This window comes from Dipodomys ordii, unplaced genomic scaffold (assembly GCF_000151885.1).
Source record: "Dipodomys ordii isolate 6190 unplaced genomic scaffold, Dord_2.0 Scaffold55, whole genome shotgun sequence".
Classification (NCBI taxonomy): domain Eukaryota; kingdom Metazoa; phylum Chordata; class Mammalia; order Rodentia; family Heteromyidae; genus Dipodomys; species Dipodomys ordii.
The window spans coordinates 1,505,851-1,525,583 of NW_012267271.1; the positions used below are offsets into that span (position 1 = coordinate 1,505,851).

The window sequence follows — 19,733 nt, forward strand, 5'->3', positions numbered from 1 at the left end:
AGAGCGGGTTTGGATGGAGAAGAGCTTGGACTCTACAAGAAGACGAAACTTCTGCACCCTGCACCTTATACCCTGTCCAGCTTGGTATCAATTATCACAGTCATGGCATGTACATCACCAAGTGAAAGAGCAAACCATAATTTCCAATGCTTGCATGCAGAGTTCTGCACAACTTAAAGATGGAACAATTGAGCAGATCAAGACCACATGGGCCAGTTCCAAAATGACACCAAGCCCAGCGAGGGAACCTTAGAAGACAGCAGTGGGAGGGGAGGAGCCTTCAACATGGCTTGTAGTGGCCTGGTGGCATGTTGAAGTCATGGCTACGCTACTGATGTAGCCTGAAGGAGCCACTAATGGCTAATGGATGGATAAAATTTAAAGAGCTCAAAACATGTTTAACAGCTGCCCCCAGCACAAACCTGATGCATCCCATGTGTGGCCTCATCTTTTACAGTGGAAAAGCTAATCTAATGGTCTGCACCCTTGACAAAAGCAAGGGTGTCCACGCTCTGCATCTGGCTTCAGCTCCTGGAGTAGAGATAGCTGCCTGTGAAACACCTGGGAATCCTGGAGCACAAATGAGCAGCAACTGTGTCGTGAAGGTTGTCTGTGGTGAAGCACACTTGTAATCCCAGCACTCAGGAGGCCAAGGCAGCTAGATCTCAAGTTTGAGACCTTGGGCTATAGGGAATGCCATTTCTCAAAAATATAAAAATAGCCAGGCGCCAGTAGCTCACATCTGTAATCCTAGCTACTCAGAAGGCTGAGATCTGAGGATCATGGTTCAAAGACAGCCCAGGCAGGAATCTCTATGAGACTCTTATCTCCAATTAACCACCAGAAACCCGGAAGGGTGCTATGGCTCAAGTGGTAGAGTACTTGCCTTGAGCTGAAGACCTGAGAGAGAACACCTAGGCCCAGAGTTCAAGCCCCACGACCAACAAAAAAAAAAAGAAAGAAAAAAAAAAACCACCTGAAGGCATAGCCAAAGTGGTAAAGTACCAACTGTGAGTGAGAAGGCTGAGAACAAGAGGCCCTAAACTCAAGCCCCAGTAGTGGCATTGAATGAGTGAATGGATGAGTGAATGAATGCTGTGCAAATGCATGCATATACAAGGATGTGGTGGTGCAAAGGACATCGTGCTGTGGGTATGGCAGTGACTTGCAGGGGTTGGGGGAAAGTTGGGAAGCCATGAAACCGGGTCTGTCCCAGATCATCAAAGGACGCAAGTGGGGCCAAGATGCGAACACATAGGGCCAAGAAAGGTTCAAAGAACTCTGGGTCACTGTGGAACCCAGATCCAGGCTCTCAGAGCCATGAGCTGTCCCTAGAAGAGCAAAGACAGCAATGCCTTTGCCTGAGGGGTGTGGGAAGAAACAAGAACAAGAATACCATCATATTGGTTTTACTGGTTCACACCAAGTTCTAGCATGGGAGGAAAAAGGCATGGTGGAGAGAGCTAACACTCACTCCTATCCTAGCGTTCACTATACACTTCTGTCCCTCACAGGCCCTCATGTGCTTGTCCAGGTGAGGACATGGAGGCGCTATGAAAGGTTGGTTGAAGCACCCAAAGGCACATGTCTGTGTGAGCAGAAGATCCGCGCCAGGAGTGGGTGCCAAGGCAGGGCCTGGCATCACCAAGCCTATCCCCCACTACTCTACCATTAGGAAAGATGGTGGCGGGCAAGTGGTTTCCTGGAATCTGTGAGTGAATAGAAGGAAAAATACCTAAGCTTCCAGAGGGAAAGGGACCAAAAGAGATGAGAACATATTGCTTTCCACACGGAGAAGAAATCAGTGTTCACAGCATATGTGTACACAAATATATATTTCCAAGGCTGCATTAAATCGAATGTAATCAGAAAATTTAAAAAAAAAAAAACATTTAAAAGCCACAGAAGAGTGAGCTTAAGGAAAGTGCGAGATATGCTCAACAATCCTTACAATGAAAGCTAGGCTGACTTAAGTACTAACAACAGCTTTACTCATCTCTCTCTTCTCAAACAACACAGCCGTGGAACAGTAGCAGGCAATTCCTAGAGATGCCAAGAGTCTAGTGGGGAATTCTTGAGGGTGAGGAGGAAACTCCTAGGCTGAAGTCACCTTGTAAACCTCATGTCAGCTGTCAGCGGCTGGAGCGGGAAGAGCACACAGGATTGGCTGGCTGCTGCAAGTGTGCAGAGCAGCTGAGGGAGGAGCTCGGGGCTGAAGGGCAAGGTCAGGACACCTCAGGTAGAAGTGGACAAGGCCAAGTGAAAGGGGTGGGTCAAACACAAAGGTCCTAACTCAGATCCCTCTCCAGGAGACCCCTGGCTGGTCACCTTTCCCTGGGCCCCAACATTTTGTCCAGGCTGGCCTCAAACAGCAATATTTCCAATCTGAGCCTCCCAAGCAGCTAGAATTACAGGCTAGCTTTATCTTTTTAGAGTACCTCTAAAAACTAATATTAGTTTCAAGCCTATGGCTTGAATGATGCTACTCTAGCCAGAGGTCACTAGCTCACACCTGAATTCCTAGCTATGGGGAGGCCAGCCCCAGCAGAAATGATCCATAACTGGGGTTATGGATGCCTGTAATGCCTGTAATCCTAGGCTTGTAGAGCTCAAACTGGAGGATCATGGTTCCAAGTCAGTCCTGAGCAGAATAATCTGAGCAAAGGGAACCCAGACTCAGTGGCTCAAACCTATAATCTCAGCATCAACTTTTAGAAAGCTTAAAAAGAGGCATTATGGCTAATGTGTCGGCCTGGGTCAGAAACAAGACCCTATGCTAAAAACAATGAAAAATAGCAGGAGGAAGAGGCAGAGGTGAGGCTCAGTGGTAGAGCTTATGCCTAGCCAAGTATGAGGTCCTGAGTTCAAACTCTGGTACTGGGCATGCATACACAAGCATACTTATCAGCTCCCCAAAGGAAAGCCTGTGGCATTCACCTAATTCTCCAAATGTTTACCTGCCTCTAAAGTACGAGCTCTCAGCAGTAAGTCCAATTGTTTTCTGACCACCTATAGGTCAGTAGAAAAGGTGCCATTTAACTTAATTTCCCCAATCAGGTCATTCACTGATTGCAAATTGTAATAAAAACCAAGACAGGGCAAAGGTGCTTTAATTTTCTTGAGAAGATTCAAGGCAAAAGACACTCAAGAGGGTAAAAGACAGCAAATGTTTGATGTCTTTGATTAACAATGTTTGACCTGTTGTAGAAGTGAACTTTCTATTTTATTAACTGGAGTTGACAGGGGGGTTGTACAAGAGGCAAACACAAGTGGTCCAAGCAGATCTCCTGGAAGCCCATCATACTAGTCTACCATCACCCCAACAGCACTGATCTCAATTAAGAGCCAATGGGTGTGTCAAGGAATCCAAGTCAACAGACCCTTGTATCTTTTTAATTTGCTGCTATCACCTCAGTCCCAACATTAGTCCCAGTGTCATGACAGGATGACAATCACAGGGTGGCTGCACTTTACACAGTACTCATTGAAAATATTTACAAAATCTGCAGCCAGGTGCCAGTGGCTCATGCCTGTAAATCCTAATGACTGATCAGTTATATTAAGGGCCAGACAGCATCTTAACGTACTTTTGGAGATGTTTTCTTTTCTTGGCTGACAAAAATCCTATTACTCCGAAGGCTGAGATATAAGGACTGCTGTTTGAAGTCAGCCCAGGTAGGGAAGTCCATGAGACCTTATCTCAAATTCTCAAAATAAATAAATAAGCAAGCAAGCCAGAAGGGGAGCTGTGTCTCAAGTCGTAGAGTGCCAGCCTTGTGCAAAAGAAGCTCATGAACAGCCCTGAGTTCAAGGCCTAACTAAGACTGGCACCAAAAAAATAACAATAAAAAAAAATCTGTACAACTAGGTAGAATCTTAAAGTAACTATTTAGCACAACTTCCTATTACGGAGAAGGGGTTGTTTTCCAAATTCAGGGTTAGAGGAAAGTGGTACAAATTACCTCACAGAAAGCCACAGCAACATTATCTGTGAAGGTTAAGACTTTAACTACCTTCCTGAGGTATGCTGCTGGGGTCTCATTACGGCAGGTAATCTCACATTCCGCCATGCACAACACTCTAAGTACCAGAATCTCCCAATTACACCGCAACATAAATCTCAAAGGACATCTGAGAAGTCTGCACCACTCCTGCACCCACTGCCGAAACACAGCCACCTCTAATGGAACGTGGCAGCTTTCGAGACTAAATATTCACACGCAGGGACAGGGCTGCTAAGCTCCAGCCCTCACTCACAGTGAAGAGCAGGTGCTAATTAAAAGGCCACACTGACTGGAGAGATGACCAGCCAGACAACTTTAGACACCGTCTGGAGTTTTATTTTCATATTTCCAAATGTGCTCAGCCACCTAAACTTCCAGGATTATGCAAGTGCAAGTTAGAGCAGGAGCCAGCCTCTTCAGGTTTCCCACCAAATCCTTCTTCCAGTGACAGCCACACACTCTTCAAGGCTATCTTAGAGATTCCATCGCACGCATGCATGCATACACAACCCTCTCCCGACCACTTGCTCTTCAGTGCCTGCCCACACTATGAGGTGGAGACGATAATTAAGGGAGTAGGCCCCAGAACTGGATCAGTGAACCATGGCTGACTACTCCTTACCTCACAAGTGCCACTGATCAGCAGCTTACAAGGCCTTGCAAGTGACCCCAGTGGCCACAGTGCTGCTCTTCTGGTGCCACAGATACCCAGGGACTTCCTCATGCTGTCCAAGGCTGTGAGTGTTGTTGACTTTCATTTGTAAGTCTTCACAAAAGCAGATGATTATGGTCAGTCTTACCATAATCATTTGGCTATGTTGGGAACTATTTTTTGTTCAGCTAGCAAAACCTGCACTTGATATAGGCTGTCAAATTTTTTAAAAAGAAAAGAACTGTCATGATTGTAATGGCTTTGAAATAATTCATCTAAGCCAACTTTAGTCACATCCCTCCCTTCTTAAGAATTGCCAAACTCTTCAAATATTGGCACTTCTGTTTATTCAGATCTTTTGATGTATGAAATTTGCTGACATTTCCCCCTTGTGTTGATACACATATATGAAAACTGTGCAGCCCTCCCTGCCTTTGGGCAGTGTAAAATACAGGGGCATTTTTAAAATTACCGTATGTTTTAGATCAGAAGGTAAAAACAACAGCCCGGTAGCAAGTTAAAACTTGAACCCAAGCAGTGACCGGCTGGCACCCAGTTCAAGCCTGTTAGGTCCCTACTCTGTGGTCAGTAGTCCCACAAATGCTTACATGTCTACGTCACGAAGTTTTTCTTTGATATTAACTTGCGTGTATAATGTAAACCCACACTGGCACTACATTTAAATATTTAGCCCCGAATGTTATTTTAAACTTAATTTTTCCACAGAGCCATTTCAGTTAAAATTAAAAAAAAGAAACTTTCCTAAAATTCCTAATCGCTCTTCAGTGTGTACCGGCGGCAGTGTAATGTCGGGCTGCATTGCACACCCGCCCCCCTCCTGGTATCGCACACCACACAAGTATAATAAACCATGTTAATATTTCATTCCACTGTGAAATATGCTGGAGTATCAATTCAACATCTGCTGTCTTTAGGGCCCGTGAGTCCCGCAGAGACACTTTCAATTTGTAATTGAGTTCTATGCTGAATTAATCAGCAGTTTATCTTTTTTACTAAAATAATGTCTTCACCACTAACCCAGATTTACATTAACAATTTATGCCAAATTACCTGCCAAGGCAAAACTTATAAGATTTGAAGCTACCATCTAGTAACACTCACTCCTATATTTCATTTCTTGCACTTCTCTAACCATACACAAGCAAAGTAGGAATCCATTGTTCAAGGGCTTCCAGCCTCTGACCGCAGCCAACCTCTTGGATCTGTAGCACGCACGGTCTCACACTGTGACAGTGAGATCCATGGGGTTCACCCGCTTTCCCCGGAAAGCCATTGTTCAGTGAGTGGCTATGATTCAAATGTTTTTATAAAATACATTTTTAGAGCAGAATGAATTCAATGAATCATAAAAGAATCCCCCCACCCCGCCCCAAGAGCTCAGAGATGCCAAATCTTGGCTTGGCTCAAGGAACTAGAAAGACAACCCGCATTTGGGGGCCTTACATAACCAACCCAAGTTCACAGGGTGATTCAATCTGACAAGACCAGGGTGAAGTCCATTTTCTCTTTGATGTCACAATGTAGAGAATCTTATTGGCAATATCTTCCTTTTAATTTCACTTGTATAGCTGGAAACCACCAAACACTTATTCCATTCACTGCTATGCCTGAACCAAGCTCTTGCTTCTCTCTGATTAAACACTCCCTGGCCACAAAGAAGTTACATTTTGCCTGCTGGATTTCTGCCACAGGTAAAAGCAAGCAACACGGTTGGTGAACTAGTTCTCCTATGTGGTAAATTTCTCCCTACATATCACCGTTATAGAAAATACGTAGCACAAAGAAATGGAGCATAAATAATTACCAATCTAAAATAGAATGTAATAATCCCTCCTTCTCTTCCATCTGCTTGCCTCTTCCAATAAATACACCCATGGACAGAGCACCACGTGTACCCACTGTATTCAGCTGGCACTTGGTCTGCTGCCTGATTACATATTGGTTATGTTAGAATATGAGGGTAGAAGACATGAAAAAAAAATTAACACAGAAAAAAAAAATTGGTACCAGTATTGGGGCTTGAACTCCAGGCCTTGACTCTCCTTGGGTTGTTTCACTCTACCACCTGAGCCATACATACACTTCTGGCTTTTTACTGGTAAAGTAGAGATAAGATCTACTTTGGCTGGCTTTGAACCACAGTTCTCAGGTCTCAGCCTCTTGAGAAGCTAGACAGGATTATAGGCATGAACCATTGGTGCCTGATATAAATGATTGTGACAGAAATTTTTTTAAAACAATAAACAAACCCAGTCACTTTGCTAGGGTGCTTTTTGTGAATACCCTTCGATTATTCCTCAAAGAATTAGAACAGATACTTTCTGAACTTAACTAAGGATCATTTTCCCTAAGATCTGTTAATTCTTGGTCCAGAAGCCTGGACCTAGAAGAATCTCTCCCACCTCCTGGAGATTTTGGTAAACTGTATCTTTTCTCTTCTTATCTAGATCATTTTTACTTCCTGAGACTGAACAAAAAGATACACTTTCCCAAACTTCCTTAACCCCTTCTCTAAAACATCCCCACTTTCAGTTTGAACTTTTATCAAAGGCAGAATATAACTACAACAGTGAAAATGAAAAGCAACTACCACCATTAGCTGGGGATCTTGAGACTCACAGACAAGGAATATACAGACTTGGCCAAAGGGATGAATCTACATGGCCACTGGTCAAGAAGACTAAAGGATCCCAGCAAACCAAAGCAAAAGAACCAATTACTTTTGAAATCCCAATGCTGTCCAACAAGAAGCAAAATCCTGCTCTTGAATCAATCACCACACAAAGACAAAGGCAACTTTGGTTAAGATCCCACAAAACAAAATGCAGCAAGACCCAAGGACATGACTTCTTTAACTCGTGAAGCTCTTTCTGCCTTTCCAAAGTAGGCTGCCAGTGGGGAGGATTCAGGACAGCAAGGAAGAGGAAGGCAACTTACAATACCCAATGCTGGTGGAAGGCTCTCTACCCACAGTGTTTCCCGTTATCTATTTTTAGTGAGAAACACTTCCCCCAACCCCGTTCCCACCAACTGACCCCAGCCCCCGCTGCCATCACTCACTGCCCCATAAATGCCACCTTTAGGATCTGCTCCTTTCTAAAATTAACTAGTTTATGCCACTGAAAATCACTACTAAAAATATACAGGCTTCTGGGATTGTAATGCAGGGTGGTGACACCACTAAGACTTAATGTCTTATATTAAATAAAACCAGAGGGGATATTATTGAGGAAAATTAAGACACCTTTTTGATTTAATAAGGACACAATTTATGTCTAATGCTTCCAGTCATAAGGAAAGTCAATAAGCAGGAATTACGACCAAAAGCAAATGACAGAAACAGCTTCATAGAGAGCTCCAAAGTGATATTTCAGCATTTCTGCAAACATTCAATCAGCCCAGTTACTGCCCACATCCAGTGTTGATAAGAAGCATGTCCCAAGTTTCAGTCATTCTATCTAAATATGTCCTTAGTTGTACTAGCTCTTAATGAAGGATTCACCAAAACCATGAGTCGCCAGTTCACATCCACTAGGATGGCTGTAATCTAAATGAAAGGTGGTGTTAGCAAAGATATTCAGTGATCAGAACTTTCTTGGTCTGAGTAGCACAAATACTATGGAAAGGTAAAACACAGAGCTATCACATGACCCAACAACACTGCTCCTGAGCATATAACCAAGAGAAACCACAACATAGCCACAAAAACCTTGTACATACAGGTTCACTACAGGATCACAGCCAAAAAGTAGAATTCACAATGTACGTTAATTAATAGATGGACACACAAAATGGGATAAAGAATGAAATACTGATACGTGTTGCAGCATAAATGAAATACTCCGAAACTAGTATATGGGGGGGGGGGGGAACCAGTGACAAAGGACTATATGATGGCATTAAGATTAGGTCCAGAATAAACAAATCCATAAAGATAAAAAACAGAGCTCGGCACTAGTGGCTCATGCCCGTAATCCTAGCTACTCAAGAGGCTGAGAGCTGAGGACCCCCATCTACAACCAGCCTAGGTAGGAAAGACCATGAGACTCTTATCTCTAATCAATTACTTAGAAAAAGCCAGAAGTGGTGCTGTGGCTCAAGTGGCAGAGTGCTAGCCTTGAGAAAAAGAACCTCAGGGACAATGCTCAAGCCCTGAGTTCAAGCCCCAGGACAGACACCAAAAAAATTACAAAAAGATCAAAAGCAAATTCATTGCAGCCTAAGGCTGGGCAAGTCAGGGGGAGATAGGGAATGACTGTTAATGGGTTATTAATTATGGTAAGAATTGTATAACTGTTAATATACTAAAACCCACTGAATTGTATAGTAACAATACATCAAATATATATTCACATATATATTGTACAGCAATATTATATGGGTTGATTATATATTGGTTACATATAATTGGTATCATTTATATTATACATATATATGAATTATATATTGAAGTTGTTACTAAATAAGTCATCAACATTTCTAAACAGAGAACCTGAACTAACAGAACATCTAGTGACATGTCACAAGTCAATCAATAAACCCACATTCTAACAGTAATCTTTTTTAAAAGATCAAATAAACAAAAATGTTAGCATTGAAAGCACTTAAAAAAAGGAATTTTAGTCCAACAAACTGCACCTTTCCCCTCAGACAAACATACCTTAAATCTGGAAAAGTCAAGCTCAGCTCATTAAACTGACACCTATTACAATACTACAAGAAAAAGTCTTAAGCACCATCAGTAGAGATAAGAAGGCCATTGTTTATAATAGTTGCTGAAGGTCAGATTTTTTTTTAATTTTGCATTTACTTAAAGCTGTGTTTGATGCCAACGGGGTTCAGGTTGCACAGGAAGGTGCTCAGGCTAAACACTGATCGTCTCCCTTGATCTCCATTGTCTGCTGTGTGGGTCCCGCCAGCAAACCTCCCAGCGAGTGGTCACCTTCCTATGGAGTCATTAAAGCTCAGAATGTCAGCTGGTGGGATTAGCCAGCAGCTTCCACACCTGAGCCCCCGTGGCAGGGACAGAGGCATTTGGATCAAGATCACTAATGAATACAGAATTCATATGCCGCTTGTCAGGGCTCCTGAGCTCAGTCCACAGATGCAACTTAAATAAGACAGAGGACAGAACCATTGTTGACGAAGATTAAAAAGTTTTGGCAGTTGAGGGAAAAAAAGAGCCCCTCATTATTCAAATATGATGGTCTTATTTATTTTTTTATTTTGTTCAAATTATTCATAACTTGCCTCAAATGGACAAATGCCATTCACCAGTACTTAAAGACTTCCTGGTCTCATTACTAAATCTGAGGAGGGTTATGCCATCTGTACATCAGCTATCTAAAGAAAAACAGTTCTTTTGTAAATGATCTTTGAAGCTTTGGGGGTGAAACAATCACAAGAGACTTGAAATGGAGAATATTTAAAAATTAAAAAGAAAACAAAAACTAAACTAAAATTGCAAGAGAACAAAAAAGGATTTGCCAAATGATCTTATCTCTCCTTCCCCCCCTCACCTCTTTCCTTCCTCCCTCATCACCCTCAATCTTTCAATGCCTGTCATTTCCCTGAACCTTTCTGTTTCTGGGTTCCTTCCACTCACTGAGTTTACCAAAGAGGTTAAGTTTTACATTTATCTACCTCCCCTGCCACATATCTGGCTGGCTTTCTGTTTTCTCTTACGAGAGAAAAAGAACAGCCCAGGAAGTCCATTCATGTCTCTGCTGAGTCAGAAGTCAGAAGTCTTTCCTATTCTATTATCAAAGAATCATAGGCCTCCAAAAGAAGCAAAACAGCACAGTGGCTGATTTTACCAGAGGACTCCAAAGTCATATGAACCAGGGTTCAAATCCTGACTCCATCACTGATCAGATGTATAACCTTAGGCCAGTGATTTGATCTCCTTAACATGCCCATTTTCTTTTCTTCAAAATGGAGAAGATAAAATACCGACCTTACAGGACAGCTGAAAAGTAGATAATGCTGCAGGAGGGGGAGGAAAACAGAACCTGGCATGACGTAAGCATCAGCTATTGTGATCACTGTGTTTTCAAAACCTCTCTTTTGGCATATGTTATGTACTAAACAACCTCCATTTCCTGTCATCATGTCCTCCATAAGAGTCTGCTTCTATACCAAGCTTTCAGATAGGAAAGAAAACTCTCAGCCATCTATGTTATAAATCACTAAGCCTAATGCCAGCACAAATATTCTCGTTAGTTGTTGCTATGGGACGTTTCTATCCTACTACTGAATAGCTAGAAAAAGGCAGCTGCCATATTTTAGAGCCAATTTTGTATTTGCCACCATAGGAGATATTTTTACAGTCTGAATCTAATTCTCGGGGCAACCTGAAAATGAGTCTCTGAATCCCACCTTACAGACAGGACTCTCACTTGCCCAGAAACATACTTTTAGCACCCTGAAAAGAGACTCAAGGTAATCCCTGTGCCCCTTTCTGTCTGGCCATATTGAGCTCATGCTCTATTTTCCTCTAAACCATCAGTGTGCCACATACCACTCCGAGCAGATTTTTTTTAAAAAATCAAAAATAATGGAAATATCTGACATGACCGTCCACCTACAAAGCAAAAATGAATCGACACTTCGGTTTTTCTATTCCTGGACTTCAAAAAGAAAATAAACTAACATTTGCTGTCAGGACAGCATATTGGTATCAAACCTTTCATTATTTAAAGTGGATCTATAGCTGCCTGCAATGACAGATTAATTCTGCTTCCTTGGCAGCTAGGTGTTTGGCAACACGTCTGTGAGGTAACCGTGAGCCTTTAGGGCGATAGCTGCTCACATCTTTAGCAATCTGCAAGGGTTTCTCTAGAGGCCAGCACAGGCCGAGTGATAAAATATGACTCCATAAATCAGACAGCTGAAGTGGCACTTGTATACGTCACTATCTATCTTCACAGCATCTCTCTGAAAGGGACAGGGTAAGAGCTCATCCCTGGGTGCTGCAACCAGAGCAAGGACCAGCACAGCGGGCCCTGACTAAGCATGTGCTACTTAAAACTGAAGCCACACTAAGACTGAGGAAAAGATCCTGCTGGTGTTAGCATGCCTCAGGCAGCGGTAGAAGCTTCAGCAAGTCATCTTCAAAAGGCAGAGAGCCAGAGCTCTAGAAACCTGCAAAAATTGGCTAAGCCTGCAGTCTTCATTGCTTTAAGTTGAGCATCTTCAAAGTCTAGAATTCTAACTGTAGGGCACAGCAGCTGCCACTGCAGATCTGATCCTCTCAGCTTTTGGCAGCTCTCAACTTGAAATTCTAGCAAAAGAATTTTTCAAGTTGCTATTATTGCCTGTCATGGATTTATAAATATTGTGCACTATCTGCTGCGGCATGGCTCTCATGGGACACCAGAGCATGCCAAACGCATAACAGAATGAAAAATAGTTTCTATTCTTCAAATAAATGCTAATTTTTTTAACTGTGCTCACACGATGTGTTTGGTGACCAACTTCAATGGTACAGAATATGTATGGGGGGGGGATGCCTGATTGTCTTTTCCAGCAGCATTCAGCTGCTACTTTCATTAAGCTTGTTTAATTAGATTCCAGATGCTAATTTGCAAGTCGATACCAGAGGGTGCAGGACAGTTTGCCTTTGAATCATTCCCTGTGATGTGAGGGTCCTGCCGCACACCACCACCCTTGGGCGGCCCTTGAATGGTATTCTGACAATTAGTGCAAAGAGGGGACAGTATTGATCTTGACAGACTAAATATTAATCTTCTACCCATTTTAATGAATTATAATCTTCAAAAATTTTAATTTCTCACTGAGCCAAATGAAAACATTCCATCTTAGAGAAAAACAGAGTAGAAGAAGAACCTCAGTGTCTACTCTTAATTCCCTCCCCACCCTAAAGATAAAAATCTGTATTTTTATTTTAGCAATTTCAGCGATTTTTATTTACTTATTTATTTTTTGTCGGTCGTGGGGTTTGAACTCTGGGCCTGGGCGCTGTCCCTCAACTCTTCAGCTCAAGACGAGTGTGCTACCATTTGAGCCACAGCACCACTTCTGGTTTACTGGAGGTAAGAGTTTCATAGACTTTCCTGCCCCGGCTGGCTTTGAACCGTGATCCTCAGATCTCAGACTGCTGAGTAGCTAGGATTACAGGCATGAGCCACAAGCACCCAGCAATTTCAGCCATTATTTTAAGACAGAAACAACTTATTTCTGGATATTATGGTCCCACTCCTTACACTTAACTAAAAAAAATATCCTGGAAAGGCCAGTGTGGCCAGCACGTGACCTCTTCTGGTTAGCCTGTGGTAACCACCACCTTAATAGCAGACAGGGAGCAAGGGGACAAGAAATAGCTCTACACAATTCACTGTCACCCAAACACCCCTCATGTAACTGACTCCTTGTCATTAGGTCAACACCCACATTGAAAACCAACTATTCTAATTAATGTTTAAATAAGCACATTTGCTGACAAAGTAGGACATCTATTGCCAATAGGAAACATAATTTTTCATGACTTGATTTTGGTGGCTGCTGAACACTATGAAGTTACTACATTACTTCAAAGGAGGATTAATCTGAAAAGTATGTAAGACTGCTTTGGATGCCTTTCTTCCAACCATCAACAAATACTGCTGAACCCTACTAGGTACCAGTCATCACCGTATGCAAAGGAAGAGAAAGGAATTAACTGTCTCTCCCCACAAACTTCCAGGTTTAACAGCAAAGGGGGAAAAATTAAAATAAAATAAAAATTACAAACCCATTCCAGGAAACACATTTGGGTCACAAATGTATAAGAACTTTTAAAAATCCTTTAGTGGGGCAGGGAATGTGGCTTATTGGTAGAGTGCTGCCTATCTTAAGCCTGGGTTCGATTCCGCAGTACCACATACATAAAATAGCTAGAAGTGGTACTGTGGCTCAAGTGGTAGAGTGCTAGCCTTGAGCAAAAGAAGTTCAGGGATGGGCTGGGAAGGTGGCTCAGTGGTAGAGCACTTGCCTTGGATGCCTGAGGCTCTGGGTTCAATTCCTCAGCACCACATAAGCAAAAAGAAAAAAGCCGGAAGTGGCGCTGTGGCTCAAGTGGTAGAGCGCTAGCCTTGAGCTGAAGAGCTGAGGGACAGTGCCCAGGCCAAGTTCAGGCCCCACGACCAGACCAAAAAAAAAAGAAGTTCAGGGATAGTGCTCAGGCCCTGAGTTCAAGCTCCAGGACTGGCAAATAATAATAATAAATATTGTCATACGTTGATGCTTTACCTTACTTTCTGCTCGTAATACCCTATGCAAAACCCAATAGAAACTTAAAAAAAAATTCTTTAGTATCTTAAATTCACTGGTTATTTGGTAGCTTCTCTGAAACTTTGAATTGAAGGAAACACGTCACTTGTTTGAATGACCTGAAACAGAGATGTGTCTCAGGCCACACTAGAAGGCTTTTGTGACCTTGACCTTCAGTGAACACTTGCCCTGCGACCCATCTTCCTTTGCCTGGTTACTTCACAGGGTGTCTGTTTGCTGACTCTGCTCCAATACTGAAGATTGTTGAGAAGTGTACTTAGTTATCTTCCTGCTATCTCAAAAACATGTTCAGCCCTTTCCAAACAGGAAGGAGAGAAAGTCCCCTCAATTTCCCAGATGGTTTTGATGACTCAGATTTTGCTTTGGCTCAGGATCAACAAGCATGTGCTAAAGGTCAGGAGTTGAAGAATAGAGAAGGTTTCATGGTCTCTGCCCTCAAGGAGCTCACACTCTCACTGATAAGTGGGGAGGGGGGGGGGGAGAGATGCCCTGAAATCAGCTCCATGAAATGGGACAGTGTGTCCCATGCAACACTGGGACGAAACTAAATGAGGAAGTCACTGAGTAGACATGGGCAATGTGGAGTCATGACAGCAAGCAAGAACACATCATTCCAAGAACAGCTTGCACACAAGAATGGCAGAAGTGACCTCTGTTTTCCGAAGTTCAATATTCAACCCCTGGGCTTGCACACAGGGGTGACACGTTTCTATTCACAGTGTCTTAGAGGACACTAAATAAGCACATCATATCCAGGATTTAACAGACACAAACTCCCTTAAAAATAAAGTTAAGGTGAACTGACATGGCTGTGGAAGACTGGCAAGACTGACTGGAAATATGTGTATATTCAGTGATGGTCACTTGTGATTACAAGTGTCAAAACCCCTGACTGCATACTTAATCTGTTCATTTTATGATATGTAAATTATCTGTTTATTTAATTTTTTGCCAGTCCTGGGATTGGAACTCAGGGCCCAGGCACTGTCCCTGAGCTTCTTTTGCTCAAAGCTAGCGCTCTACCACTTGAGCCACAGCACCATTCAATTTTAAAATTAAAGAATAGATGATACCTGGATATGGTATTTAAAAAACAGAGCACACAAGTGACTAATTCATGAAACAACAAAACTAGCTCTGCCAGTCATTTTTAACTAGTGACATGTTACATAAACACAAGTGGAGCCAGGCACCCGTGGCTCATGCCTGTAATCCTAGCTACTCAGGAGTCTGAGATCTGAGGATTGAGGTTCAAAGCCAACCCAGGCAGGAAAGTCCATGAGACTCTTATCTCCAATTAACTACCAGAAAACCAGAAGTGGCGCTGTGACTCAAGTGGTAGAGAGCTCGCCTTGAGCTGAAGAGCTGGGGGACAGCACCCAGGCCCAGAGTTCAAGCCCCATGACCAACAAGAACAATAAAGTTGAATTAGCCCATATTGAAGCAATATACTTAACATAGTACTATTTCTCCATGTGATCAATCTGATTTTCTTTTTTGTAGTACTAAGCATCTAACCCAGGGCCTTGTGTCTGCTAGGTAATCTCACAACTACTAAGCTGCAGCCCCATTCGCCATAATTTTCTTAGTGCCTATTAACGTGAATTTAGATTTTAAGGTATTATCTGCTATCAGCTGTTACTCTATTATTTGCCTTCTGTTCATTTTTCAAGTCCACACTGGAGAACCAAGTCTACCTACTCTCACCTTCACAGTGATTTTCACTGACTCTCACTGTTGTTTGCTTAACTTAAGTGAACAAACTTGCAAATGTAAATTCATCTGAATTAATCTGAAATGGATACTTATTCAATCTATTTTAGGATCTTATAGGTAATGCAAAACACTATGTGCTCAGTTATAGATACAATTAATCTGTAAAATACATTTTGTCAGACTGGTAGTATCAGAGCTTTTATCGAGGGATGCTGATATTCTCCTTTTCTCCTCAAATCACGTAGGTATTCAATTTGTAGCCTTGGATGCATTTCAAGTCCAAACTCTAAACAGTATAAAATGATTTAAGAAGAATGCTAAGTCACTTTATATTCATACTTTCAACTTTTTCTACAGTTTTCCTTTCTCTCTAATATATGGAGAGTCTGATAGAAATAGACAAACTCTCAAGAATATTTGAGAAGATTAATGTGGTTTAAAGAAGAGCATGACATCAAATCTCCCTTACTTAGAAGACTAGGTAAGTTGTTTTTTTCTTTTGAAAGTGGCCTAATATATATTAAATTTTCTCTAGGTATTCATAAGCCCCAACAGAAAATAATGCTGACATGGGAAAAAGTTTCACACTGAGAAATGAGAACAAAATCCTAATTTCATTTACACTTTTATACTCAGCCTTGTTTACTATTCTTAATTGGAGCAAGACATTACCATTTTCAGTAGAAAACACCTATCCATTCTCTGTTTTAACTCCTGTTGTTGTTGTTTAACTCCTGTTTATTTGTGCTTTCCTCATGTCCAAAGGGAAGAGTAGTTTGTGGCAGAAACCTTGTCCTGGCTGATCAGTTTCCCCAACTCAATGATCTGACTTTTCACAGCACTTGGCCCACACCTAAAGGGCAGAGAGAACTTCGGAGCTCCAATGACACCTAGTAATCCAATGACAAGAAGATGGGGGAAGAACAAAATGCTTTTAATATGTGATCTTCCCCCAAAGACAACCAGCATAAAGCAATGTCAAAAACTATTCCTCGGGGACATTCTTTGGTGCCTAAATAAAATACAAGTCAGAAATGCCAGAAACCAACAAATCGAGGGATGAAATAAATCACTCTTCAAACTGCATACCAACTGTGGAGACCAAGTAGATACACCCTTCCAAAAAAGTGACCATTTTCAAGCCCCATGACTGACAAAATAAATAAATAAAAATTTTAAAAAGTGACCATTGAACCATCAAGTACAGATGATGCTGGACATACTGGTTTAGCGGTGCAGTTGAAGCACAGAGAAGGAACAATGAAGCACCATGAACAACTAAGCACACTGTGTGCTCTTTCCAAATATGCAAGGTAAGAAGTCTAGATCTGTTATTAAAGAGTTTTTTCATGGTGGCTGCTTACTGGGGGGGGGGGGGGAGGGGTCACATCTATTATTAAAGCAGACAGAAAGAAAGTCATTCGCGAGATCCACCCTTCCCACCACTGAAGAAATAAAGAATCTCTTACAAGCTTATCTGAGACCCCAGCTCCATTGCACTTTGAGAAGACTCCATGAAGACATGACCTTGTCCTCAGATGTTGAACAATCTATATGGATTTTCAAAACCAACCATTTTCAAGTCATCTCTGTGTGTCAGACACAACATAGTTACTCTATTCTTAATGAGGAAAAATAACCTATCATTTTGAGATATTATACTGAAATCTTAGCACACAAGAACACATTCCATGCTACAGCAGTCGGCAGGAGTCTTAGACAGCCCGAAGTACAGATGAACAGGAAACCATTCTGAAAATGTTCAATAAACAACTAGAAAAGTATCTGCAAGAAGATAGCTATAAGGACTTACATACCTCCATATCTGGCCTAAACTTATCTTCAAACACAGCCATTGCTGCCAAGGAGCCAGAACCTGTAAGAAAAAGATGCACTTTTAGCATATTTTTTCCAACTCTCGACTTTTCCATCTCTCATTTACCTCAGGACAACAAAAATTGCAAAACATTCCCAGTGTCATACTTGAGTACAGTGGAAATATCAATCCTAGAGGGCCACATCAACAGGGTAGAAAACCAGTGCTCCGCAAGAGCATGAGTCCCGCTTACCACTAGCTTGGGTAAACCTGCAACTAACTGGCCAGACCTACTTCTACACTGATGAATCTAACTGTAAATCATTCACAATGAAATGCTGAAACAGGAAATGAGCTTATGGAGAATTAGTATTTTTTCAGAACACAAACACCACACAATTTCCCATACCCTATATGGGAGGCTTGGGCTCCATAGTGTGCCTTGCCAGGCTGCTGGGTACTATGCTAAATATCAAGCCAGTTAAAAAGAATACATTGTTTTAATGAGCCAGCCCTGGTAGAGTCACCTTGACACACAGGGAAGAAACTACCGCACCAGCCATGGTAATAGGGCTGCAAGTCGCAGCTACCAGGTTATTCCAGCTACAACTGTAAAACACTTTATTATGTGGCATTTATTTGGAGCTATTATTTTTAGTTTGTACTTTGAAGAGTAACAGCTGAGTAGACAAAATGACAGACAAAGAAACAAAAATTTATTATCACAATAGCAAATGGTTGAAAGGTTATGCTGCATAGATATTAACAGATAGCAAATTTATCCCTACCAAAGTAGAATGTAAAGGCATTACAAATAAGTATGAGCTCCCTTTGAATGGCTGCAAAAGGCAGCTCAGCACTATTTGAAATTTTAAACTTGCTTTGTTCAGAAATGAGAAAATCTTTAGAAAATCATCATCTTGTCTGTACAGTCTTGGCAATATTTCAGGATACTCTACTTTTGGAGAAAGGAGAGAGTTGCCCACAATTTTTTACTCCAATTAGAAGATTTTTCTGGCATTTATTACTTTTTAACTTGTTTTGCATAACACTATCTATTTAGCTGGGTCACAGAGAAAACCATATTTTCTATTTAAAATGATTTGTGTACATCGCTTGACCACCTCAATGGTTTAGCAAAGGAAAAAGGCAGCGATTAAACAGTTTCAAATGAGGTGTCCTGCTGATTTTATCAAGTCTGCTGAATGTATAATGAAAAAGGAGAAGCTGACAGCAACACTACATTGAGGAAATACAGACTACCTTATCTGAACCATTTAAGGAGGTCCAATTATAGATCAAATTTAAAGGGTAGGAACAGCAGATTTACAGACACAAATCAATGAACATGGTAATCCCGATGAATATGACAGATACTCCTGTTCCGGAATATTGCTGTGGTTGAGGATCATTACCTTCACAGCACCGGATACATCACGTCGAAAGCAGTAGGAAGCATCAAGTGCAGACCAGCATTACAAGCAATGACTATTCATTTAGGCTTTGGGAGCAAAAGGCAACCCCATTTTCCCCTCTTGCAATTTTTTTCTCCTAAAATTAAAAAAAAGCCCCTAAAAGGAGAGCAAAATTAAACAGACGGAAAAACAGCACAGACAGAAAAACCTAGCATACATGCAGAGACTAATGTACCAAATCACATCTCTCTGAATTTCAAATTAAGCATGTCCTTAAAAATGCAGAAATAGGGTCAAATTCCACCCAAGTTTTGTGAAGCACCAGGTCACCGGAGACTCAAGGGTCAAGAGGAACAAAGTAACCTAAGTTTCTGTTTTAAGACATAGATGAGAGCTGGTCTTGATGGTACCAGTGAAAAAGGAGCTGGTTTTGTATGGAAAACAAAGGACAGCTGTCAGGAAGACACAAGAAAATTGCAAGTGGGAAATCTCAGGAAAAACACTTCAGACACAAAATACTTCTGGCTGAGCAGGCAGTGGCTAGCTCACCTTTTCTATGCCTCCACGATTATGCTGGAGAAGAAAGAGCCCAAGAGTAAATGGACCAGAGGCCCAAAGTACACATTTAGCAAGGACAGGAGGGCAGGGCATTTACCGGGGAGGTAACAACTTTGTGGAGACTATAACAAATTACTGTCACAGAGAAAACCAGGCTTACCTTAAAGGCATTTTTTCCTTAAAAATTACTGGCCATTTTTTTCTGCTGAGCCATCTTTTCTTGGGCACTTTCCCAGTAAATACTTCTGACTATTCTTTCT

At 41.7% G+C, this 19,733-nt stretch overlaps 1 protein-coding gene across 1 annotated transcript in view; it reads right to left on the minus strand.

Moving 5' to 3' along the window:
* The window catches only part of Psmb7 (proteasome (prosome, macropain) subunit, beta type, 7), a 55,817-nt gene that overhangs the window by 8,442 nt on the left and 27,642 nt on the right, over positions 1 to 19,733 (minus strand). The window contains exon 6 of the mRNA XM_013021385.1: positions 17,502 to 17,560. Within this exon, the coding sequence (XP_012876839.1) occupies positions 17,502 to 17,560 (59 nt within the window). The remainder of the gene's footprint in view (positions 1 to 17,501; positions 17,561 to 19,733) is intronic.